The 26,711-nt window shown below is 40.7% G+C and overlaps 2 protein-coding genes across 4 annotated transcripts in view; both read right to left on the reverse strand.

Moving 5' to 3' along the window:
* Positions 1 to 385: 385 nt before the first annotated feature.
* Positions 386 to 8,670, reverse strand: LOC109961691 (uncharacterized). The gene is made up of 10 exons (XM_020602702.1): positions 8,585 to 8,670; positions 5,425 to 7,249; positions 4,567 to 4,631; positions 4,045 to 4,192; positions 3,827 to 3,874; positions 3,245 to 3,322; positions 2,622 to 2,759; positions 1,930 to 2,013; positions 1,505 to 1,555; positions 386 to 1,209 (listed from the first exon to the last, which is right to left on the reverse strand). Exons 2-10 carry the CDS (start codon positions 6,952 to 6,954, stop codon positions 1,099 to 1,101), a joined length of 2,253 nt encoding a protein of 750 aa, XP_020458358.1. The 5' UTR covers positions 6,955 to 7,249; positions 8,585 to 8,670; the 3' UTR covers positions 386 to 1,098.
* A 239-nt stretch (positions 8,671 to 8,909) lies between these two features.
* Positions 8,910 to 26,711, reverse strand: part of anos1b (anosmin 1b) — a 38,277-nt gene continuing 20,475 nt past the window's right edge. The window contains exons 4-16 of one of the 3 annotated variants that reach the window (XM_020602783.1): positions 25,830 to 25,892; positions 25,051 to 25,255; positions 23,848 to 24,032; positions 21,564 to 21,693; positions 18,609 to 18,702; positions 18,148 to 18,385; positions 15,213 to 15,351; positions 13,770 to 13,991; positions 13,021 to 13,115; positions 11,713 to 11,875; positions 11,184 to 11,416; positions 10,166 to 10,309; positions 8,910 to 10,036 (exon numbers count right to left, since the gene is read on the reverse strand). In XM_020602783.1, coding sequence (XP_020458439.1) covers positions 10,169 to 10,309; positions 11,184 to 11,416; positions 11,713 to 11,875; positions 13,021 to 13,115; positions 13,770 to 13,991; positions 15,213 to 15,351; positions 18,148 to 18,385; positions 18,609 to 18,702; positions 21,564 to 21,693; positions 23,848 to 24,032; positions 25,051 to 25,255; positions 25,830 to 25,892 — 1,908 coding nt within the window. In that variant the 3' untranslated portion in view covers positions 8,910 to 10,036; positions 10,166 to 10,168. Of the gene's footprint in view, positions 10,037 to 10,165; positions 10,310 to 11,183; positions 11,417 to 11,712; positions 11,876 to 13,020; positions 13,116 to 13,769; positions 13,992 to 15,212; positions 15,352 to 18,147; positions 18,386 to 18,608; positions 18,703 to 21,563; positions 21,694 to 23,847; positions 24,033 to 25,050; positions 25,259 to 25,829; positions 25,893 to 26,711 lie in introns of all 3 variants that reach the window. The other 2 variants (XM_020602782.1, XM_020602781.1) reach the window with 2 other exon arrangements.

A 26,711-nucleotide genomic window follows, 5' to 3' on the forward strand; every position in this document is an offset into this window, starting at 1 on the left:
CTTCTTACCCAAAATGAAATGCTGTGGCCCTCATAACAGCAGCTAGCTATACAGTGCAATATGAAACTTACTAGTCAGCAAGAGAAACAGCTCAAACCGATGGATCCGAATGTTAAAGTATCACTGAACAAGAGCTTTTTTTTCTGGCTGGAAACATGCTCAAAATCATATGGATGTGATCACAGGAAAACAAAATGGCAAGAAACTATGTGATGGAAAATTTGGGATTTTAAAATGAAATGATCACAAATGTGATATTTCAAACTAAAACTACTTTTGAAAAATGATATCCCTGTTTCAAGCCACAGCCAAAATGTGCCGTGGGCCTGTATGCTGTTGAGGTGCTGACCCTGAAATGCAGTCAGGAAGAAAATGTGATCAGTACATTCAAAGGCTATTCTAGACTCTTCAGTAAATTGGCCTCTGACCGTGCAAATATCTGTAGTCCGAGAGAAGGAAACCAACTCAAACCTTCAAGTTTTAAGTGACCAGTTGGTCCACTGGATCTCACATCCTAGTTTTAATAACATGTTACAAAACACAGAACTATAAGCGTATTACTGCTGCTGAGACCAGCATCAAATTAACTGTTAAAAATGTCACTCAGTTCAAAATGGCCGTCCGGGATTTAAGGCCACTCCATCGGGGAGGGGAAAGTCCAGCCCATCGGTTCAGGCTGGTCTGACACCTGTGTCCTCAGTCAAGGTCCAAGGTCCAAGCTCCCTGCTGTGTTCTTAACGGTGACTGTTTGGCCATTCGGTTAAAATCCAGTGGAGATGGTAATTGCAGAACACAAAGGGTACAAGTCCAGCATTCAAGGGTCAGTAGGGGGCCACATCAGTAGTTCTTTGAAACTTTGCAAGTAAAAACCTGCTCAGCTACAGACTCTTACTGAGGTCACAAAAAGTCCCACATGACAGCCGCTCTGCTGTCTGTCATACAGGCAGACTGGCAGTTCAGGCTCCTCGGAATATAGATAGCCATGTTGTGTTAGCTTATGTAACAGGCGGCCAGTGAAACAGGCCGTCTGACTGAGTGAGACCATCCCATGTAACTAGGCAAACAGTTCATGAGCAAAGGAGGCCAATACTGAGTTGTTCAATCGTTAAGGCGACAGTCACACAGCTCCTTATAGATTCTCTTGCGGATGTGAGGCATGTCCTCCTGAGTGAATTGCAGAGGCTGCTTTATGGAGAGACGGCGGCAGTACTGAGAGATAGAAAGACAGATAATGACATTAAACAATCCACACCCACAGCTGCATCGACATTAAGTCTGGACAATGACAGAAGCTTCTCTCCAATGTCTTTAGCCCCTTGGGAGACTGAGGCAGGAAAGCAACTGGAGACAGATCTACTTTATTTCCTTTCCTGCCAAGAAACTAGACACACAAGGCAAAGACAGGAGGCAAGCAGGGATAAGAGATGAGGAAAATAAAAAAGAACCGGGTGATGACCTAAGGATAGGAAGACAGCAGTAACAGCGAGAAAGAAATATGTCTCACCTCAAGGACAAACACTCCACAGTCGCTGTCATTTTTCTGCTGTGGAATACCCTGAGGAGTCAACAAGTCCGAGTTAGCCGGGTAGCCAGAGCACAATAGCACAGTTACAGCTTCTCAACAGAACAGTGCGTGTCTCTATATGCATGTACTGTATTTACTGTGCACAGATGGAACTAAGCTATAGTATTTGTAGTAGGATACTGTAAGATACTGGGGGAAAAAAGAGAATGCAACAGAAACCTGATTATGTCTTGTTTAAGGTTTATATGCTGATCGAAAGTAACTCCTGAGTCCATCAACAGTAATAAACCTTACAGAAATGTGTTTGTTTACTCCTTCACATTAACAAATAAGTATTAGAAATGTTAATATTGATATAAAGGTTTACAGCCGCATGGTGAACACACCCTGAGCATTAGTGTTACCTTGATGATAGTAATCTTCCAACCTTTCTGGAAAGCCGTCTGTTTCTTCTCTCTAGCTTCAGACTGAAGGTATTTCATGATGTTCTGAGAGAGAAGAGCACATGCGGGCGGGCGCGCGCACGCACACACACACACACACACACACACACACACACACACACACACACACACACACACAGAGGACAGAGCTAAGCTACTGTGAAAATGGTGGACTAGCGCTAAACCTCTACTTTAAATTCATTATTTGACTTTATAAATACCTTCAACCATTTTCAACAAACTTAAATTTCAATTTGGATTCCAGAAGATAGTGTGGGTTATGCAAGGACTGAAATAGTTTCGAGGAAAGTCTGTCAAGGATTTGGAGGATTCAGACACTCCTCAGGCTAGTTAAGGAGACGGTGAGAATGTGACCAACATTTAAAGTTTTGTGTTAAGTCCACCATATCTTCACCTGCACCCCATCTCTCCGGCAGGACTGAAATACACGAAACTAAATCTATCTCATGCAGTTTTGTTCTTTTGCCAAGAACTTATGGATTATTAATCTGTCAGGGCAGAGAGCAGAAAAGCTGGATTACTCCTGATCCTGTCTTATCAACGCTGGTTTGCTCTGCAGAGATTTAACATCATCCCAAATCTAAAACGATGAACTACAGCTCAAAGACATCAACATGCACAGTGGCACTCACATCTGTGGTGTGTCTAAAAACAATCCCTTGGCTGTCATAATAGCTGATGGTTTTGGTTGCCATGGTGACCGTGACGAGAGACCAGTGGATTTCCAAATGGATGGGAATTAGTAACAACCACTTGGAGAACAGGTCTACCTAAGAAAAAAAATTCCCACTTATTAACAAACACAAAATAAATATCCAAGAAACAAAATTCTGCAGGTGTCTACTACAAGACACCTACAATAATTCATGTGTGCACTAAATATAAGTCATATTATGGGGCATTAAGTGTTTTATAAGTGACAGACCTTCTAAAAGCTACAAACTACAGAACAAACAGGTTGATCAGCATCTTTGTTTGACATTTCCACTTCCTTCACCTAACAGGTCTGACTGCAACTTGGTGTCAAATGGTGTTTTCAAAAATCACTGGACATTTTTTTTAATATATAGTAAGCACAATGCATTTAGCCTGTGACAAACACATTGACAGTGATCCAAAACCATTTTCTGCAGCAAAAGGGTAAGTGCTGTGTGTGAAGCTCTCTCTCAATTAATTTGAAGCTGGAGATTTCAGTTACTATCATTACTGTTTAAACAGCTGAAGAATAGCAAGACTCCAAAATCCTCCTCCGTACTTTTTTCGTCCATCTCTTCACACCATCATAGCCCTTGGCAACCAGCTGCTTGTGGAAAAAGCTGTTGAAAAAATGAACCTGAGAGAAAAGAATCAAACACAGTAACACATTACAAAGTCAAGTTTACATTTATTTAATAAATGTCTAAGGGGGATATTTACTAAGGTTTAGCAGCTCATTTTCTGGTGCTAAACAGTGAAATTGCATGTGTTCATTTACTAAGGAATCACAATGGGTCCTGCACAGGAATTTGCATTGGGTCTCATGTATTATGCATTTTAAGGTGTTCTCATTCAGGGACGCAAAAATCAGGGAGGAAAGAACGGGAATTTACACAAATATTCTCAGTGTCTGATCTACCACAGCTGCAACAGAGGGAACTGTGGCTAAAATTTAATCTCAGTAGAAAGCAGTTGTAAAATTTGTGGCCCTATTGTCAGTGTGGCAGCAGTTAGTCATCTGAGATCTGGTTGGAGTTAAGAACATGTTCAACCACATTAAAGTCTGGTCACTATACACCTAGACTTTTTTCTACACTTCCTCTTGGTTGAGGAACAAAGTAAATTTTAAGCCCTGACTCACCTTGTGCTGTGTTGCTTCCATAATGAGCTCTCCATACATGTTGATAATCTAACAGCCAGAGGAACAGACAGAGAGAGAAGTGAAAGGGCTGTCCAGCATTAGTAATACTCTTTCCTTTGTGCCGAGGCCAAAGGTTATGAGGTGCTATAAGCCCGAATCAAGAGTGACTTTCATTTAGTAGGCTGGACAGTGATTGTGGCAAGAAAGCTTTTCTTTACCTGGTCATTAAGCCAGTTCTGCTCTTCCAGTGTCCCGAGGTCCTCCAAGCTCAGGGTGTGTTTGTTATACATCACCATGAAGCCTGCGATAGGAGCAGAGGCCAGCCCTGCCCTGTACCGAGTCATCTCCCCTTTAATGTCAAGCCCCCTAGGGCAGGCACAACAAGAGGATAAACGCAGTTTTAAACAGAAACCTGCGATGTGGCTGTTATACTGTATTGTGAAGGCCATTTTTAGGATGACATGCACAGATTAAGATAGAAAGAGGTTAGAGATTAAAAATAATATTCCAAAAAACAGAAGCACATACAGTATATAAGCACTAGGTGCTGTAGTCTGATAATTCATAGGCCATAGGTTTTGAACAACCTGAGATACGTTAGCCAACAGCTGGGAAAACGCTAATCTGTTATCACTGTCCTTCTTGTGTAATAGAGATTGTACCCAGATGTGTCCAAATGCATCGCAGGTCCACATTAACACTCAGACGAGCGGATTCAGGCAGACTGTGTGAGCACTAACCTGTTGCTGAGGTCAGAGTTGCCTTTGTTCCTCAGATATTCTAGGACATCCGTCTCACTGAGAGGAAACAGAGTTCAAAAAATGTTAAAACTCACATTCAAAATGCTGATTCTGTACCAGCCAGTTATAATTCTAACACATTCAGGCCTGTGCACTGATGAATGCAAGCAGTATAAATGCAATATACATTTTTGTGAGTTTGAGTGCAGTATTATTTATATTTGCATAGCACTTGCAGCAAAGTTGTAGTAATTTTGATACATATTACCTGCCAACAACTTACAAAGCACAAGACTTTATTCTCTAAGGACAGAACTACGTCTGCATGAAAGGGCCTCAGATATTAATGTTGAGAAGAAAAACAATCCCTATTTCTGATTCATGACACATGTGCAGATGACTGATGTGTTCCCCCCATATGAAAATCTAGGTAAATCAGGGTTGATCCTAAATTAAATGTGTGGCCTGAAAGCCAAAATATCTGCTGGCACTTAGGTTCAGGGCCACAGACCAATTCCAAGCTTATAACACCGAGTCTGTGGTGGGGTGGGGGGGTCTGCAAACTCAAAGAAAAACATTAAAGTGGAGTCTTTCATATTTCGCATTTTTTCCTACATTAATCATCCTTTATTAGTTTATTTATTAAAAAGGGGAAATAAGAAAATATACCATAAATCTTCTTAATTATGCATAAAGTTTAGACAAACTGTGTGAGTTACTGTTTCATAGATAAGACCATATGTTCTGGTGGATGTCATGACACAAAAAAGTACAGACATCTTCAGCCCTTACTTCTTTAAGTGTGTGTAAAAACTAATGCTTCGTTTGAGCAAACTGCAAAGATGACGAATATATTCATGTATGCTCCCAAAACAACTTACCGTGGACCAAATCAGTGAGCTGCTCCAGGCTCTCTACACTGTGAGTCTTTCCATCCGTCTTGGTGTCTTCTGACTGATCCTTACCTGACATGTCTTCCTTCCAGGTTCCGATGTGACAGTATAGCATGTGGTCTCTTAATGCCCAGTGGTGCTGCAAGCTGCACACTGTAATAGGACACTGGTTTGGAGGAGAGACCATGGATGGATGAGAAGTTCCCACTTCCATGGGCGTGGAGCTGCGGTTATGGTCTGTTGGTGTGGTGATGTTTCCATTGGGCAGAGTTACTGGTAAAGAAGCTTGGTCTGCTGTGTCAGGGATTTGGTCCTCCTGCATCTCAGAGTCAGGGTCCTGGAGAGTTTCTGACCTTGAAGCAGGACCTAACTGTTGTGAGATGGATAGTAGTTCATTTCCTGTTTCACACATGATAATGTTGTCCTCCTTTGCCTCTCCTTCAGGTTCAGTGTCTGATAGGTCTACCGTGTCTCCATTTCCAAACGGAGATCTGACCATGATGGAATCCGTTTGCTCTCCATGATCCATCTGTGCATTTCTACTCTCCTCCTGCTTCTGCGCTACCTGTGATCGAGCTACGGCATCATTTTCAGAGCTGATAACACCACCTCCATCCCCCCCCGTTATATCACCTTCTACTTTCATTTTTGATGCGATCGTAGCTCTCCTCACTCCCCTCCCTCTCCTTCTAACCACTAATGCTCCCCTGCCTGCCATTCCTGACAACCTCATCTCCACATCCATGCTATTTCCAGCTCCTTTCACTACTGCACCAGCAACCCCTGACCCCCCTATCAATGCGTCTTCATTTTTCTGTATATCCCCTTTGTCTAGAGCACCACAGTTCGGTAACAGTCCACCCTGCAGTGATGTGACCACTCGGGAAACAGGGGTTCGTGACTGAGTATCAGCCACTACTACAGTCTTTTGCATCTTCTCAGAGGTGTCATCTTCATCCTCTGCTATCTCCTTGGTCAGGTCAAAGCTCCTGATACGTGTCAGCTGGCCCCCCAGTCTTCTTTTTGGGGTGTCCCCAAAGTGACCGCCAGCCCCCCTACCTCTCCCTCTCCCCCTTCCTCTGCCTGAGGTTCTGACATTGTGCCCTGTACTGTTGGGTCCACAGCAGTCGCAGGCCTTGGGAGTCCTCTTCCTGCTTGATGTACGGCCATTGAACTGGACATGAGTAGGGATTGGTGTCTGCGTAGAGGACCGGGCTGATGCTGGGCCCGAGTTTGTTGTAAGTGCTTTTGCTAGGGTTACAACGTGAGCTTCTGCATCAGCAAGAGATGGAGTAGAAGGATGCGCTGAGTTAGAGTTGGAAGTCAAGTCTGTGGTGAGAAGTTTTGCAGGGGTCTGGTCCTGACCAGTAGTATCTCCCAGGGGAGGCACCAGTGGAGGTGCTACTTGCCGAGGCGGTGCTGTAGCAGGAAGAGTTAAATGAGGTGATGCTGACAGTGTTGTTTTCATTGGGGAAGCAGAGCCGCTGTGAACCATGACGTCCTCCTTTGGCTCTTCAACCCCATCCCCAACACCCCTCTCCTCACCCCCTGTCCTCTCCTCCCCTTTGGTCCTCTAGATTTTTACACTTATGGCTTGTTCATTCTTTAGTTTTTCTGCTGACACTTTGTTTCAGATATTCTTCTGTAAAGTACCCTTGCTGCATGCAAAAGTTGTCGTTCTCAAGCTTTTCCCACAATAAAGGTCATCACCAAAATATTAGACTACAACCTGGCAGAGTTCCTCAGCGGTATCTGGACTCTGCTTGGAGTTACACCACCACCCTGGTCTCCTAATTAGAGTGAGTGGAAAAAGCAACAAGAAGATAGGGAAGGAATAGGGAGACAGAATAAAATTCAATGAAAAATGTTAGTAACTCCTCCTCCTCCAGTTTGACCAACAGTTAAATCTTTGTAGTTTAAATATGCATGGAATGAAACTGGCTTCATCCAGGGATTCACCAACTCTTTGAGTCATGCAAAGAAACAGGCAACCCTGTAACTAAGATATTCAAAACAACCGCATTGTTTTAGCAGGCCAGGGCACATTACTAGAATATCTTTAATTCAGATAAGTTTCAGTTGTGGTGAAGAAAATTAAACCAGCCTCCAAAATCTGCCCTGACAAACATCATTCTTATATCTGCCTACTACACTGTCCAAAACCACTAGAATGATGCTAATTCTATGTTAGGGTCGCAACTGTAGTTACCATCAAATTTAATCTCCGAATTATTAAATATTCTCATTTCTAGGTCAACAGGTTCACAGCAGCTCAAGGACTTGTTTATATAGTATGAGTTTCATTGCTGTTCACTGTAAGGAATGACCCGTTTAAATTCAACAGGTACTTTCAAAAAATATGTATAAATTCTTGATTCAGAGAGGCGCCATATTAAGACTGTGTGAAACATGGCCACTTGCAGAATTGAAGTAGTAACTACATTAATGTTATTCGCAAATAACAGGTGGTTCCCTTCTCATATACAGTAGTTTTAGCTTGCAACAGATTCCACCACTTCACAATAATAAGTAGCGATAGCTACATAACCCACATTGTGTTCCTGTTCTTTTTGAGGTACCTGTTAACCTTAATATCACCTTTTCAAAGAGACCCCATATTTAGTAACCGTTAACAATATAGCAGCGACATTTAACCATGTCCGAGCTGAAAATAATCAATCTGTATAGATAAATTAGCCAATAGCGGCTTTTCTGGTTATTGTGGTTTTTCACAATGACTGCTTGAATTTCCCCAATCAAATAAGTTATGGAGTTAAATGTAAACCTCGTTCACCAGCTAAAGATACGTTAACATTTGGCTATTGAAGCATTTCAACACATCATTTAAGAATACAACATACCATTAGCTCATTTAACTAAATCTCATGTGAGATTTCACAAAGTTCTGCAAAAGTTACTCATTACTCCAAAGCTAGCTAAATCAGCTAGCTGCAGCAAAGACAGGCGAAAACACAAAGCAGCGACTACACACATTTCCTCCATTTTCAGCTGGAAGTTGGAGACATCTAAAGGCAGAGAAGCAGCTGCGACTCTCTGTTTTAAGTGTTTTGGAGAATAAGTCAAAATGATGACGAAAAGTGGAAATAAACATCATTATACACAACCTTGTCGGTAAAATAAACCGTTTCTGAGCACGATATGAAGAAACATCAATCCAAGATGTAGTCGCTTGTTGATTACGTCACGGATACGCGCTCAACTCTGATTACGCTCGGGCCGGAGCAGCCTTTAAATTTCACTTCTTTGCAACTGCTTCTTAGTGAAGCTTCTAAAACTTGGATTTTATAAGATACACGAAAATCTACAACAGAATTTTCCCAATTTTAATTTTCTTTTATTTGCATGACGTATATAATATTTGCGTTCATAGCATAGGTCTATGTATTCATGGTATGATGAAACGATACCTGTTATTTTCATTCTCTCCCCCAGGTCACTGACACAACAAACAGTGTCTTCAAATCTTTATTTACAAAAATCTAAAATAGGACAACAATAAATTAAACTACATAAAAGTAAAGGAATTAAGTACATATTATCAACAGTAAAATGTCAACAAAAGGCTATATTAACATGATAATTACTCCTTTGATGCCAAAAGTTCCCAACATTTTCAAAGCAATGACATGACTTTTTTTTCCAAAACAAAGAAATCCACCAGGGGTATAGCTATATTACCTGTAGCTACAAAAATGTCATATATTATTGATTAGTGAATTGAATGTGCTGATAGGCAAATAAATGATGCCCAAAATATATCAAACAAGCAAATTCAGACAGTTTTTTAAACACATGAATACATATCAAAATGTCTGAACTTACTTTGATTTCTACATACTAAATCAGACCCACTAGCTTCAAAGATAATGCAGCAGATTGTGCATCGAAATAAACACATTACTATACATGACAATTTGTACATAAGGTCAGTGCTATACTGTTCTCCCCTAGTATGATCAGAAACAACAGGAATATTGTAATAATAATAATACAAATGTCCTTTGGTTCCAGTGATGTCAGGTGATTAGATTGGACTAATAAAGTCTAAACACCAAACATGTACAGATGCAGCAATGCAAGGAGTCTCACTTTTCACATACATACTGTATCTTGCAATGCTGAGGCACCGTGGCACTAATGCCTAGAGGAATCATTTAGAAAATGCTGCAGTTTTAATTAAAACTGAAGAAATGTGGTTTAAGAATATACATTTTACTGCCAAGACTAACAACAAGTATTTTTAAGGAGTGCTTTTTTTAAAGTGGCACCATGTAAAATGACAGCAAACCACAAATTTTATGCTGATGATAACCAGCCAACTGGTTAGAGGAAGATCACGGCCCTTATGTTAGAAAAGTGACAAAAAGTGAAAGATAAATGATCAGAGTAGAAAATAACCTATCGTATAAGAGCCCACTTTACAAGGAGGCACTTTGTTTTATACTTTTGGCCATGATGTCTGCACTTGGTAAAGATGTTTGCTGAAACTGTTCGTAAAGCTGGCCATAGTGCATCTAGCAGTGGCAGATGTGGGTTCTGGGCCTGGAAGACATGATCTGTCAGATTACAGAAGATGAAAAGCATGATCTTTTAATACAAATATTTTCAGAATATTAAGGTAAATGTACACAATTTTATATTAAAATCTAAACAAAAATGCTGTGTCTGTGAGAGAAAACGTCTACCTGTCAAACTGTGACATTGATAGCTGGGGTGTGAATGGTCTTGGAAACTGCAGCGCCGTTGCTGCCCCCTGGTGTTAGCACCTGGAGCTGCAGCTGGTAAACACTGTCAGCCTGAAGACCATGAACTGTCACTGACCTCTGAGACTGTGGATGCACAAATAGGATTAGCTCTTACACACAGAGACAAACACGCACTCTTCTTCTTGCACAAATCTTTTCATTTATAAAGAAATGTTTAAGGACAAGGCTGCTGCTAAACAAACACTAAAACTAAAAGCTAGTTTCTAAAAATGAGACTGTAAAAGAGAAAACTGAGGTTGTATGTGTTATTCCCAGATGCTCTGCTACCTTTGATCTCAAGCCTTATACCTTGAGGACAGACACCAACAGCTGGTCTGCAGTTCTGAGACAAAATGCAGGGGTATAAGGGGTGAGAAGGTTGACAATGCAGTATGGGGCAAGGCCAACCAGAGACAATATTAAATTGAGTTCAGGTAACTGGTGCAATGAGGTAGGAACAGGAGAAATATGTTCATATTTGTAGTACTTGTAAGACCCCTAACTGCTGTGTTTTGTACAAGTTGGAGGTGGTTGACTGATTTCTGGGGCAGTCCAGTAAATAATGTGCTATAGTAGCCTGGAGATAAAAGCATCTTTAAAAGAAAGGAGCTGTTTAATCTTGGTAATATTCCTGATTTGACCGCTAAAATGTTAGAATCAAACACCTCTCGTGGATTTCTGGCCTTGTGCACAGCGCTACCCCAGAGAAACTGGTGTTTGATTGTTCACACTTTCTGTGCTTTAGGGCCAAACACCATTACTTGAGTTTTACTGTCATTCAGTGACAGTATTTATTCTTTTATTGTCAACATGTGTCTGTCTCTTAATACTTTTCTTTGCCTATGTAAAGCATTTTGAATTTCCTCTGTGTATGAAATGTGCTATATAAATAAAGCTGCCTTGTCTAAGGCATTTTCCTCTTGCTAGTAACAATATACAAAACTCTTTTTTCACGCACCGGTGCAATCGTCTGTGTCTGGGAGATAAGTGTGTCTTCCCGCCCTTCTGTTGCTGTGGTAACACTTGACTGTAGCGTCCAGGTGAACTGGAACCCCTCAACAGCTGCCGGGTCCAGTGCATCCTGGGACATTCTCCAGCGAAACGTTGTGAGCAAAGTACTGTTGATCTGCTGAAAATCTGCAGTCAGCCGCTCTGGACGCAGTGCCACCTTTCTGCCTGACAGGAGGCGCTCTGACACAAACAAAGGACAAAACTTTTCCCTAAAACAAAACACCAAGTAGGTTTGATATCACAACCTTTTATGCTGAAATGACCACACCAAAGTTCAGGGTTTGATCATAATTACAGTTATTTCAAGTGCATCAAACAAGTTAACTTTGTACTAAATAGGCTGCTTTGTGTTTCCAAAAGAAGACAACACATGTTGCAAGAACATGTTCCAGAGCAGTTAATGGGCATTAAGGGGTTACAGGATTAATGAGGTTCAATGAAACACTGCATGTACATCTGCATTTAGTTACTCCTACCCTCAGTGTTGCAGGACAACCCTTTGCCTCCTCTGACCCTGTTGGATGAGCAAGTTGGGGTCGTAACCCAGGCAACAGCCTCTGATCCTGGGTCAGCCTTCAATGCCACAGCAACCCAGTACTTACAAGCAAATAGCAGGCCTGTTATAGTGTGATGAGTGCCCTACAGAGAAAAAATCACATCAGGTTATAGATTACAAGGAGATAATATAGGGATATAAAGAGATTATATAGTGTAAACTGTACACATCTGGTTGTTAAAAATGATGTATTACCAAGTTCCTTAAAATATAGATATTACCTCTATTGTCTCATACAATCAGCTTGTTTGCTCCATGTTAAAATAAACATCAGTCTAAAGCCGTACTTGGCAGCTTGGAATGGCGTGAAAAGGTGAAACTGTTTAAAAAAAGTCTGAGTTTCAATAAACAAAAATCAGCAAACTACATACAGCACTTCGATATTTATCTGCCCACTGGATCTATGATTATTTTAGTCAGGTGGTTACAACACAACACTAGGTAAAGATCTAATGCTGGTTGAGTCTAGCTCTGTCTCGTCATATGGTATATACTCCATTTTATCCTTCAAGTGTATTGTAGATGTAAAAATAATTCATTGGATAAAAGGACTGTCCCAGAATCACTCCAAGTCACTGAAGCCACTTTGTATTTAATGGTTAACAGTCTGTGCTGAGGTGTTCTTGCAGTTCACGTTCCTACAGATTAATTTTAGTCAAACCTTGCCTTACACAAAGTTACCAGTTTATTAGGAACACATGCACAATCCGATGCTTCCAACATAGTCACTGTGAAGGTTGTGAGGTTTAATACTTCTGCTTTGGTTTTGTTACCTCTTGTGTAAAACATCAACTTGCGTAAATGTACATGAATTTGCATTGGTTGTGTTGTAGGATTCAGACGATTACTTTAAGAAACAAACTGTTAGTAACGCACACACAGGAATAGTAATGCAGGATACTTCAGCCAGGGATTTCACAGGGTTATGATACTGTAAAAGTGATGTTATACAGAGGTGAAGTTACACGTTGACAGAAGATGACAGCATTCCAGAGTGATCTGAGTTATGGCGATGAAATCTGATCACTGATACACACATACAGACAAAGAAACACAATGCTCACATACATAGAGACAAAAAGACACAATGCTCACACACATAGAGACAAAGAGACACAATGATCACACACACAGAAAGAAACACAATGCTCCCATACGTAGAAGCAAGATACCTATACACATTTTCACAAACACAGAGACACATAAAACCTTGCCAGGGTAATTGTACCTGCACAGTTGTTGTTCTCTCTGTGCTTGTAACATTAGTACTACAGGTATGTGGGTGCCACCGCAAAATGTATGGGCCAGGGTGTTCCTGTTTGGCTGCGAGGCAAAAAAAAAAAAGGGACAGACACAGACAAAAGGTATAAAAGGTCATGTTTGTTTTACCTGTGATCATGTACTGTATTATACTGTTTGAAACCTGGAAACCTGAGAAAATTATGTCATCAAGCACACTAATAATAGAACTCTCTGATTCGCATTCTCAGTTTTTTGCTTGCATGTTTTATCTTGTTAGTAAAACATGAGAGTTGTCTGCTGATGGTGGAACAGACAGATGAGAAATAATGAGAATCAGGCACTGAAGGAATCTGTTATCGGTACCTACAGCTCAATATACTGTACTATACTATGCAACATTTTAGCTATTATTGTGAGCCTTTCAATAAATCTAATTAATGTGCATAGTCCATTCTGTTAATCCTTAATACAAGGATGCAGTGACATTTGAAGAGTTCTGCTGTTTCTAGTCTATTTCTATTTGAAGATGACTGTCTAATGGAAAATCAGTATCTCACACAAAACTGTATACTGTGTATATCGTATACAAAGCTGCTGCTGCTGCTCATACAGTACATTCCAACCTCAATGCATGGAAAATAATTATATAAATTTTAGTCTATGTTGGTTTTAGTTTGGGTTCTTTTTCACTTTTCAGGTATTACTCAGTTGTTCGCTGTTTCCCATGCAACTCACCGCGGTAAGGCCGCTTCCAGAACACTTTGACCTGCAGCTGGTTGTCATGGTAATGAGGAGCAGCAACCTCCAGGCGCAGGGTGCCAGGGGTGGCAGGGTTCAAGGGTGACTCAGGGTGAGGCAGAGAAGAGGAGAGGGGGAGGTCAGAGGATGAAGGGGAGGAGGATGAGGAAAGGGACGATGAAGATGAGGAAGATGGGAGTTCATTGGAAAAGTCTTCAACTTTGGTGATGGAGAGGAAAAAAATAGCAAAGATTTTATTTGAATGCCAAATTTCACAAGTAATAAACCTTGTTTCTTGCACAATATAACCATCATTTATATGTTGAGAAACTTTCAAGTCTTAAATGCATTTTGTTTAAAGCCTGGATCCAGGAGAGATGTCCACTGTTTATATGTTTCTTTTTTTTTATACCACAGTAAACAGAAATGATTCAGTAGCTGAATACTGAATAGTTATTATTGGCAACATCACAAAAACACATCATAACTGACTGGATGTATGAAACCTGCTACATCACATGGAATTTCTAAATATATTGTGGAACATCATAAACTAGCTTTCCTGTCACTCAGAAACAATAACATCACCACTTTCCAATATATTGTGTGTGTGTGTGTGTGTGTGTGTGTGTGTGTGTGTGTGTCTCGAACCAGTGCAGCTGCAGGCAGAGAGAGTATGGTGACAGTCAGAAAATGCTATAGTAAGGTTATTAAGTCAGTACAGCTCAGTTAAAAATGGCGGTTGCAGACTGTGCATAAAGTATTTACTAATGGTATGACAAGTTTATGAAGTGTGAAATAATGTTTACTTTGCTGAGACTCTATTTGGGCTAGAGTTGCTAGGGGATCCCAACGTAGCTGCACCGCTGAACCACAGCAACACAAACAGTACAGTGACAGTTTACACTCCCTGGACAACAGGTCTGAGTTTACCAAGAATCTCTTAGCTTCATAGATTTTAATATTTATCCCCACAAGACAAAACTGTACAAAACCTAATGGACACTTGGTGCTTCTTATGGTAAGATTAATATTTCTAGGTAATTGCACACAGCCTGCAATCTTTCAAACTCATGATCTTCATCCAAACTGAAAGATGGCTTTAAGAAAAAAGTAAAAACACTGGATTATGGTATGTAATATTAAACCACAAATTTTACACGCAAAATAATTACTCCTTAAAATGAACTGCGGCTGTTGAGAGAATGTGGTGCAAACTGCCACCATACACACTTCGACTCTTACAGTAACTTGTATGAATCTGTCTCCACATCCACTAAAAAGTATATTAATAGTTAACTGACAATAACTCCTGAAAGTTAAATCAGCTCAGAGTCCTGTAAGGCTATGGAATTAGACACACCTTGTTCTGTCAAATTTCTAAAATACATTTTAGGTCATTCCACTAAAGGCCAGTATGAAAGATACATTTTGGTTTACCTGTGTGAGTGATAGTAGCAAAAGCTATTTGAACTCTGGGACTCTTCAGTCTCTTCTGACCCCAGTAGGTGACTGTCTGGACAGACAAGAAGTAGGAGGTGGCAGGCAGCAGACCCTGAAGCCACAGCTCACACTGCGCCTAAACCACAATAAAAATGGATCATAAAAACATGAGTTTTCTTTAGGCTTTTAGACTTGTAGCTCTTATAAATCTGCAATAATTCTTTATCACCTGCCAGAATTTGACTGGAGTCTTACAAAAAGTGTTCCAAATGACAGCTGAATGACAGTGATGGGCTTCAACCACCAAACGTTAGCCTAAAGTGGACAGCTTACAATGAAAACTGGGATCACCTGGCTCATCAGTACAGCCACCACAATCATCGTCTTCACTGTCATCATAACCCTCATCATCATCATCTTTCTGGGTATAGAAGCCCTGTATTGTAACTGACAGCCCAGACCTGTTCTGCATTAGCCCACTGCTTGACTGGCAGCTCATTAACAGGTTCTTAGTCAGTCAGGTCTGCGTGGACTTAGTCACAACAAAGAGATGCTTGGATAATAAGTCTGTGAGTGTGTGTCTGTGTGTGGTTCTCTATACTCGAGACACAATCAAACAAAGCAAGCTAAAAGCAGTTCCGTGGTGACCTGCAGACTAAATGGAGCATTTCCTTTACCCTCAGGATAGACAAAACATATGGCCAGTACAGCTGTACATGTGTGTGTATTTGTGAAACAGTGTGCATTTCTATTTTGGAGCATAATGTCAGTAGACACTTTATGAATAAAGTTGATGTATATTTAAACGCACCACCTCACCAGAGGTTTTTCCATGTTTAAATACTTCCTCCATTTTTTTTTTTTACTTTTATTACAGGTTTAATGTTAAATCCTCCCAGTTCTGCATAAATCCGTGACTGACACAATACACGTTTTAAGCACAGTCACAGAATGTATCGTCATGTGGTAATGGACAACAATAAAATATAAATTCCATCAGTGACATAAAAGCTACGTAGTAATAGTATTTCAGCTCCTACCTGTTGTGATGCTGTTGTCTCTGTGTGTGTCTAGATGCAGCTGCAAGTAAGAAATGCTAGATAAAGGGCCCCCTTTTAAAATCTAGGCCTCTCAGCCAAACAGAACAGACTACAGATAAATGGCTCCACTAGGATCAGTCTGGGATCGCATTCACTACTTAAGATAGCTAGGTCCATATGAGTGTGCTTACATTAAATCTGAAAACGCTGATGTTAATGCTTTTCTTTTTTATTTTTCTTGAAGTGTATGCTTACTTCAAAGTTAAGTGGGTGGAAATATGAAAGGCTCTTGTGCAAAAGAGTCCTTTCATCATTTACTGATGTGAAAAAAAAATGTTCAGGTATTCACTACACAGGCAATCATACCATGTTGCGTCAATGCTGAAATATCAGTTTGTGTTGTTTACTGTGATTATGGGTATTTTGGTATCACTGACTAGGATAACTGCTTTTTGAACCTATTACATCATCATCATCACACCTATAATCAGGATACAAAATCCACCTTTGTGAGTATTATTGCTGCCATTAAGAAATCTGTTACATGTCTCCAGAAGTTAGAAGCTGCTTTTGATCTGAGAACCAGTAACGTCATGTCCCACATCATTCTCTTGTTCTCATCATGTTGTCCTAGCATCTACAGCTCTGAATAAAAATTTATACATCAGTCATAAAACTCAGTCTCTGCACAGATCTTATGCTGTGCAACCATGAAAACTGATACACTCAGTCACCCATCTTCTATCCGTGATCTATACCGCTTATCCTGTAGAAGGTCGGGGGGTGGAGGGGGTTTATTCTGTCACAGGACTCACACATAGAGACAGACAACCACCTGCTCACACCTTTGGGCAATTTGGATTCACCAGTTAACCTACCGGCGTGTCTTTGGGCTGTGGTACCTGGAGGAGAGCCACGCTGGCATGGGGAGAACATTCAAACACCACACAGAGAGAGAGCCAGGATTCAAACCTTCTTGATGTGAGACAACAGTGCTAACCACCGTTCCACTGTGCCACCCTGATATTAAATTAGTCAGCCCAATTCACACCACTGTTTAAAGAACCCGTTGCCTTTGAGCACAGCAGAGGCCTGTAAAATCACCACAGTAATTACAAGCAGAGCACATGGACTGTAAAGCATGTGTTTATGTGATGTACAGGCCTTAAAAAATGCAGGTATGGATCACATGTATGTGTGTCTGCATGGGTACTGTATGTTTAACTCCTTGTTTGTAAGGACTAATATGAATTAAAACTACAAAGTTGTTTAAGGGTTGAAACTTTATTTTTTTTGCACAATTTAACAAATAAGAAATTATGTGTTAACCTAGCTAATTTTTTAAACCTCTGGACAGAGTCAAGCCAACTGTTTCCCCCTGTCTTTAAGCTAATCTAACCATCTCATGGCTGCAGCTTTACAGTTACATCTAACTCTCACAATGAAAGCGAATGAGCACATTACCCAGAAAGCTGAACTGTGTTCCCTTAAGGCTAAAAATAGGTGTCCAGTTGGGTTAAGCCAGTTTGTATGTTGTACTCAGAAGTACAGATGTGTAAGTGTGTGAGTATGTATGTGTGTAGGTTTTTACACAATGAGCAAAGACCACATTACAATTTAAATATGGATGAGATATTATGTATTGCACATTTCAGTGGGCTCTTATGGGGAACTGGGAAAATAGTCAAATGGATTATAAATAGAACTTTGCTAATTTAGTCTGCCATTCATTATAAATAATACTGTCACTTTTCAGATTCCCTCTTACAAAATGACCCATATTGTTACGTTTTGGATTTGTTGTCATGTTCAGAAGACTGTGTGCATTTTAATGTAATTAGTAACTTTATTCTTTCAATAAGTGTATGTAGAGTATTTAAAAATGTCCTTACCCCTTGAGTCACTCTGCTGCTGCTCTCCTTTTTGCCCTGCTCTGGTGAATGTGGGTGTGCAGGCTGTATGTGCATGTTGTTTTCCACTGTATGTGTGCCTGCATGTAGTGTGTTTTTGTGTGCCGTGTTTGTATGCCGAGACACCCAGGTGACTCTGTAGTTGTGGACTGGCAGGTCTCCCTCTCTGGGGGGCTCCCACTGTAATAAAACCGACACGGTGACCCCACTTCCCCTTAACCTGAGGAAAGAAAGCAAACAGTCACGAACTGCAATATACTCTACGACTGAACAAAGATTAATTGTAATTTGCCCGCAGTTATGCAAGACAATGACTGTCTATCCTCCCCACCACAATGTACAACTGATCACTCACAGCGGCAGCCTGCAGTGCACAAACTCAGCAAGAAAAAAAAAAGCTGATCAATCTATTTAATTATCGTGCATCATCGATTTATTGATACCTTTCTGTGAACTGGGACCCGGGAAGTGAACCTGTCCAGTCCAGAGTCTGGTTGCTCACTCTGATGTTTATTGGAGGTTCTGGAGGTGAGGGATCTGCAGAGACAGACAGAGGGAGAACTGTTCAGGCAGACAGAGGTGGCGGAAATCATCATCAAAATTACATCAGTGCTATCATTGACATGTTTTCATTTGAAATTACATCTCCTTTTCTCTCACTGAAAAAATATTGATTCCATTAATATTCTCTGTGATAAAATGGCCAAACTTGAATAGTCCAACATAGTTCAGCATGCTGAGCATATTAACCACACAACAGCCTATTGTTTATTTTTGGTTGCCAACTCAAAAAAAATTTGTTAATTAGATACAACAGAGTAAATCTGTCAGCCACAGTTTCCATTATACTGTAACTAGTGAAATCAAGAGTCAAAGGCTCTAGCGTTCACTGCCTACAGCTTGGTAATTGTGTAACTTCTCATTAAAATTTCTCACATTTTAAAACTGCATTCTGCTAAATTGTGAGTTCAATGTAAAACAAACATTCAGTCCTATCTAGTGCCCCCTGTAGCAGACAGAGGGGCAAAATAAAGAAGCCATTCCAGGGGGAGAAAGGCTTGTTTCCTCTTGTTCTCATTCAAGTCCACTAAGCCAATTAGATTTACAGCATCAAAGGTGAGTGATGCTGCAGAAGCCCAACACAGACCAAAAGCAACCGCCACTAGTTACTGTTTGCCTCCAAGGTGAAAATCTGAGGTTGCAGCTCTTTTAACCCCAGCTCTGCATCTCATTAGCGCCTCAACCCACAATCCTGTATTTGATTAAAACTACAAAATGAAATTGGTTAGCACTACATCCCCATGGCAGGCCCCCCACAGGCCCCAGGCTGTGCTCGGCAAACCCAAAGGCAGAGGTCAGCTTAGGGCAAAATACTGGTGCTGTACGATTTGACCTGTTTGTCTGTACATGTGTGTGTGGTGTTTCTTTGGAGTAAGCAGGGTGTCTCTTAGTGCCCGCAGTAATCAGAATCAGCTTTATTGGTCAGGTGTATTGAACACATGAGGAATTTGACTCCGGTACAGTGGCTCTCAATGTACACATGCGTTATCCAATAATAATAATAATAATAATTGCCAGAGCAGAACCAAAACACACACACATACTTGAGGCATTTTTAACTTTGTATGTCTCATTTAATCAATCAGATTTCAATGCATTTTTTTCTTCATGAGATGAAGACATCAAGACTCATTTTCTGATCCAGGCATTCCCTCGTAATTACTGCTGGCAGGTACTGTGCGAGCCTAATATCTCAATGAACAGGAAAGGTTCTCTCTGTAGTTACCTCAGGTCACAGTGGAAGAACCTCAAAAATTCTGACATCTGCCGGCTTCCTGATTTCTGACCTCTGACCTCCAGGCCCTGACTAGTCAGACTAATGAACTGGAAACACAAGACTCTGACTGCGGTCAGATGGTATTTGGAATGTTTAGTTTGTCTTTAACCTTTAACCCGGGCCCTAAAATACATACAAGCACACACATACTCATGCACTTGTCTTGAAGAAATAATTCAATATGTACGTATGTAATATCTTTTAACAGTAACTTATATGTTGCATTTCTTTTGTGTATTCTTGTGTTCCTCTGCTCTATATTTTTGAAGCTCATTGAGTCTACGCCTGTCGTGTGAAATGTGTTATATTGTGCTATGTAAATAAACTTGACTTGAAATGTGAAATGTGCAGTGTTTGATTTTGGGGGTCAGGTTATGTGTGGGGACTATTTCTCAGCTAGGAGCAGTAACAATATATTGAAATGTAACATATCATGATACAAAAACATCAAAATATGTATCATTTTGTCTAGGCATACAGCGACTTCAGATTTTTTGTAAACAGGATAACCTAACAGAACGCAAGTCAATATATCTGGTTGTTCTGTATGTAATCAAACCAGTGCTAGAACATGGAATAAAGAGGAATAAAATACAAGTATTCTGCAGCAAGTCATACATTATCATTGAATTTTTAATTGTATCATGATTGAATGAAATTGTACACACCATATCATGCACGTGCAGTTTGGAGATGCATAATTCCACCTTCATATACAATATACAGACATGAGGGTGGTGTGAATCTTCTCAACTAACTCAGCAAAAAAAAGCACATAAGTATATTTTCAAATGTCCAACCTTTAATATGTTGATGGGCTACGAGAAGCTGCCATAGAAGGTTCAGTGAGCCATGGCACAGGTTGTAATGTTTATAAAACTCTACTGGTTTTGTTGATGGTTGTGGAAAATACCATTTCAAACAACTCTTCATACTCTCCCATATGTCTTCAACTGATAAGGAACATTTTTTCCAAAGCTCAGTCCAACCTGAAGTCATTACTCACATACAAACATGCTCTACACTCACTCCTGGCAGGGAATTCATATCACTAGCCAATTCTAGCGTAACACCAAAATGACCCAAGTCTGCTAAGCATTAGAGCTAGGACCTCCTACAGTGTGTGTGTCTGACCTGAAGTGTCTGTCTCACTCTCACTTTCACCCTGTCTCACTGACCCACACAAGGATTTCACTCTGGCACTAAACCAGCTGAATGTACTGTATGCGTGTGTCTGTGCAGTGTGGAGCTGTGTGTATATTCTGTTTCAGGTCTGTGTTTTATGGAGTGCCTGATAGTTTTCCTGCTTGTTTATACCTTATCCATCAACCCTGAGTGAAAGCGAGAAAGAACAGGGAAATGTTCCTGAGTTTCAAACTTTTCCTCAGAGAAGTAAAGTACCTCTCACGAAATGACACAAATGGAACAAGAATCTGTTTTGTTCAGTGTCTTATGACAGAATATCGAAATTCACAGATAGGTTATGGAAACATGTAGGAGGATTCACCTGTAGATCACTCATAGCAGCTCTCTGAAGAAAATGAGAGTGTGCTTGCATTACCTTTACTGGAGATGTAGTGTTTGCTCGGTGTGGTGAACCCTCTGCTGCCGTGACTGTTAATGGCTGCTACTCTGAACTGGTACCAACGCTGAGGCCTCAGATCTGACAGAACCACATCTTCAGAAAGGGTCTAAAAACACACATTACAAATAACAATGATATTAAAGGTGGATCAGGACTCAGTATGGTTTATACAAGGGGTTTGGAAGATCCATCATCTAGCAAATAAAATTCACCAGCTTCAATATCAATCCATCCATTATCTATACTGCTTATTCCTGAATAGGGTCGCAGGTGGGCTGAAGCCTATGCCAGCTGACACTGGGCGAGAGGGGGGTAGACCCTGGACAGGTTACCAGTCTATCACAGAGTGGACATGAAGACAAACAACCCAACCCCACACATACGGGCAATTTCAGAGCCACCAATCAATCTAAGCTGCATGTCTTTGCACTGTGGGCACTGTGGGAGGAAGCTGGAGTACACGAAGAGAACCCACGCAGGCACACGGAGAACATGCAAATAAAGGGGTCAGCCCGGGTTCGAACCCAGAACCTTCTTGCTGTGAGGTGACAGCGCTAACCACTGTGCCACCATGCTGCCCCAAACTGACATTCATTACTACTTGATAACATGATTTCTAATGTTGATGCACCATTATACTGTTGGGTTCAGGAGATACTATAGAACAGGTCATTTCCTAAAAATAGGGTCAGCGATTTGATCCCCAGCTTCTCCAGTCCACATGGGGAAGTGTCGCACTGATGATGTAAACAAGCAAAACTATTTTGGAACTGCAGTCACATAGGCCTACTCCTCTGCCAGGCAAATCATCTTTCATTTTGTTCAGTAACTGAAGCATGGTTTGACCTGAAAGCCTGTAAAAGACCCTCACATTCTCCTCTGACGAGCGATTTACAAACACCCTCTCCCTCCTCAAACATGTTCTGAAGTCTAAAGAGATCTCACATGATTAACAGCTGCCACGCTGACAGCAGGGCCACAAAGTTTATACCTGCTTCCCCCGATGTTAAATTTCAGCCAGCTCTCTCTGCTGCAGTAGGAACTGAGAGTATCTGCATATATTTCTATTCTCTCCTCCCTAATTTTTGTGTCCCTGAACGAAAATGCCCTAAAATACATATTGCATAAGACCCAACACAAATTCCTGCGGTGCCGCTTTTCTTCTGTTTGTCTGGTGCAAAACCCCAAATGCGACTCTTCAGTAAATGAACACATGCAGTTTCACTGTTTAGCACCAAAAAATGAGCTGCAAATCCTTTGCAAATATCCCAAGTTAACAGAGCCTTAAATCCATACATCTTCCAAAACAATCATGCATTTGAAACAACACTGCTCTAAAAGAGTTTCACCAAAAACTGACCACTATAAACCTCACTTCCATTTTCTCTCACAAATCCATAACATATCTTCATTCAAAAACATGACAGAGCCCTGTGTAGTTTTAGACATACAGGTTTCACCAGTTAATGTGCTGGAAAGTCAGATGAGCACAGCTGGACTGGAATGCCATCTGATAAAAGTGAAATGAAATGATGTGCCCAAATTATGGTTGAAACTGCAAAATATTCATGTTTTGTCTCCTTGTAATTTCTGCTTGAAATCTGCTCATCCATACACACACATGAGCTGCCATCTATTTAAGTCTATAATGAGTGTTTCAGTCATTCAGATTCAGCTGGTGGAACGACTATGGCTGCTTGTAGTTCCTTTTTAAGCTCTGCTTATTTACTTAACCTCACTCAGGAACACACACAGACATATATTTCACACACACAGACACGCAGTTTACCCTGGAAGAATGGGAGACTGGCTGGGGTGGAGAGGTTTAGACAGCTAGACAGCAAACTGATGAAGTGGAAACAGAGTCTTACATCCATCTCCATAGCTGAGAAATGTCATCATTCGAGGCAAATTGAGAGTTATGAGGTAAAGATAGGTTATGTGGTGCAGCTCCGCTGTTAAAGGCACAGGGGACCATTTTTATAGCACCAATAACTTACTGTCAAGGCCGCTAGTTAACCAAGTATTTGTCGTGTTGTTGCATTTTTTTTCTGGGTATCAGCCTGCCCCAATATCTACACAGGTAATATCCCTGGATAATGTATATATGTAGGAGGATATCACACACAGAACAATCAAAACATTAATGAACAAATACATTACCACAAAAAACACTGTAAGCCTCAGAGTTTCTTTTTAATACTTTGACTCCAGTATTTCAAATCCTCTCATCCTGAAATAAAAACCTCAGGCTAGTTACCATGGCAACAGTAGTCCATGGAGAAGCGTGGTCCTCACTGGGATGGATACCAACGTTCCAGCGGGACTGGAACATATAAACAACCGGCTCCATGCTGACATTGAACTTGGACACCCACATCACCTGCACGTGACCCTCTGAGTCCTCCACAAAGGTCATCTCCCTGCGAGGCTTCAGAGGAACACCTGAAAGGACAAAACAGAAAAGTGATGTTATGTGTTAATTATGGGATGAACAATAATGACACTCGGAACACGTGGTGCAGAGAGTGCTGACAATAGCACAGTGGCCTCAAGAATTGGATAAACTGGCCAAATCCAGGTATGCAAAGCTTGTATAGACAGGCCTGAAAAGTCCAGAAGCAGTAAGTGCAGCCAATGGGGCATCAAACAAATTAAGATTGACTGCTTTTGTGAGTGAAGTTGTTGATTTTTCTTACATTTGTAAAAACATGTTTTAGTTTGTCATTATGGGTTATAGAATGTAGATTGATGGGCAAAGTGTAAAATGTATCCATTTAAAATGAGATCTCCAACAAAATAATGTGTGTAAAAAGTGAAAGGACCTGGAAACTTTCTGAAGCCACTGTAGTTGTACTTGCTGAAGGGCTCGCACACCCCCACAGATGTTTTCACTTATTCCGGCTAATTAGGCCTCTACTCAGGTTGAGTTTGAGTGGAAGTAGGCTTGTAATTACATGAGGTCACCAAATTCTTTGAACAAATGATAGTGGTGTCATTTTCCTCATTGTAGCAGGTGCAACTAACAAGAGGCTGCAGTTGCCTACAGTCTGTACAGGCACACAGATTCTTGAGAGGACATCTAGTCAACCCAAATAATTGAAATCACCTGTGTGGGTATTATTACAGATGTGCTGTGGCTGTGCATGCAAATTATTTAAAAAGCCATACATTAAAATTTAGAACTGACTGGGAGGAAATCAATTCTAATCATGGTTTTAAAATGTGCATATCAGAAAAATGATTACAGATGAAGCAAACATACAAATATTCTGAATAACAAAATTGATGAAGCTAAATGTAAACATCACTCAAAAATATGTTATTTGTGATAAATTACTAAGAATTAGCCAGGTCTCTGATGAGACAATCAAAAACAATTCATTCTCTGAAGACATTCTCAGTTAAAACTCAAAGGATGTCACAAACAAGCCCCAACCTGCTCTAATGAAGCTACATTTACCTTTGTATAAATTGGCTGGAGCTTGGCAAGTGTGTCCACAACCATTGGAGCAGCACTTTCTAGGGGACGGACAATGCTGGTCTGATGAGCAGCTCTCGACACAGGCTGCAGCAAATCCGGTGGCTCGCTGAGGCGGAGGGCAGTCACCCTGACGAGAAGACCTGAGGGAGGCCAGAAACTCCCTGCTTGTCACACACTCTGTCTGCTTCTGAGAGAAAGAACACAGGAATTAATATAATATGTCATACACATAAACACTCACAGGGACAAAAAACCCTTGATAAACTCCTACTGACTCTTTGAAGGAAGCCTTTGAGATTTTACTCTGAAAAGAATTGGATGTGTGTATGATCATCTGTGTGTGAGTGTATTTCTGTGTTTCTGCACATGGCTGCAGATCAGCAAAATGTAAGCGCAAGCTTTAGCTAATAGCTCTGAATTACCTCGTTTTCCTAACCAGTCAGCCAGTAACATTCTTCAGCTATTGTGATGAAAAACTAATGTATCTGAAAACCACAGTAACTGGCTCTACAAATAGTCATTTAGGGCCACACACACAGACACACACAGACACACACTGTCTCACATGTATACATTCAAAACATGGTACTCATAACACACATACAGTAGCTTGCATAAACACGCACAGGAATGTTCTTTTGTGGCACACGCAGACAAATGCAAAGCAGCTTCTAGTGCAGGAGTGACGATGTCACAAAGGATGTTGTGCCTTATATACACACACACACAAAATATACACTATGCACTGTCTATCTTACCTCACAGGACTTTGAAGAAAGCACCTTCCTGGTTTTCCACAGTTCTTTGCATGGCTGAAGGCACTGGGGATAAACAAAGGAACAAACAGAAACAAACCATGAGGCTTTAGGAAAGGTAAGGGTTTGCAAGAGCAAGGACAAATGACAAAGTGTCAGAGACTTTTAGCAGTTCAGATAGCACAAAAGAACGAAACACTCCGACTCTGAAGTACACACTCCTCTGGTTTGCCACCTCGGTGAACTGGTGAATGATGGCTCTTACCAAATTAAAACCAGACAACACATAAAAACTGCGGTTTCACCCCCAAACTCCTCTCCCCTCCTTTTTCTGTCCATCCGTCTCCCTCTGCTCCCCGGTGTGCCTGGCTTCAATCATTCCTCCGGTTTATCCCATCTCACTAATTCAAACAGAATAAACAAAAAGCCATAAAAACTTAATCTCTGCACAAATAAATTGCTACTGCTGGACACAAACATCTTCAAAACCTCAGCCAACCTGGATTGTTGTAAGGAGATTTATTAGCCGATTGATGACTTTCTAAATGATCATCACACTGTACTTATGTAAACTTTCACTTCATGTATAAAATAAAGGACAAACTATATAATAATTTCCTACTGGGATTTAAACAGCATCAACAATTATGGGACATAAAATGGGGCCCAGAATGAAGCATGATAGCTTTTTAATGTTGTACAGTCGGTTCACTTAATTTAAGTCATGAAAGAAATAGTTTGGGTTATCTTAAAGTGATACTCCACCCAAAATATATCTTCTGAGGATGAAACACTGCTGTCCTGTCAGCTCCAAATGTGGCTGCAAGTTTGTAGTTTGCCTCTTCACAAAGAACGAAGGCTGTAGTCAACTCAGAGGTTACAATT

Source organism: Monopterus albus, unplaced genomic scaffold, assembly GCF_001952655.1.
Source record: "Monopterus albus unplaced genomic scaffold, M_albus_1.0 scaffold58.1, whole genome shotgun sequence".
Lineage (NCBI taxonomy): Eukaryota > Metazoa > Chordata > Actinopteri > Synbranchiformes > Synbranchidae > Monopterus > Monopterus albus.

Bases quoted from the DNA above. Each gene is read 5' to 3' on its own strand.
- LOC109961691 (XM_020602702.1), bottom strand. From the start codon at position 6,954: ATGGTTCACAGCGGCTCTGCTTCCCCAATGAAAACAACACTGTCAGCA. The intron at 4,632-5,424 runs TGAATATATTCG...TGAACTCTGTTT, and splicing joins AGTTGTTTTGGGAGCATACA to CCTCTCAGTGAGACGGATGT. The intron at 1,556-1,929 runs GTAACACTAATG...TTGACTCCTCAG, and splicing joins GGAAGATTACTATCATCAAG to GGTATTCCACAGCAGAAAAA.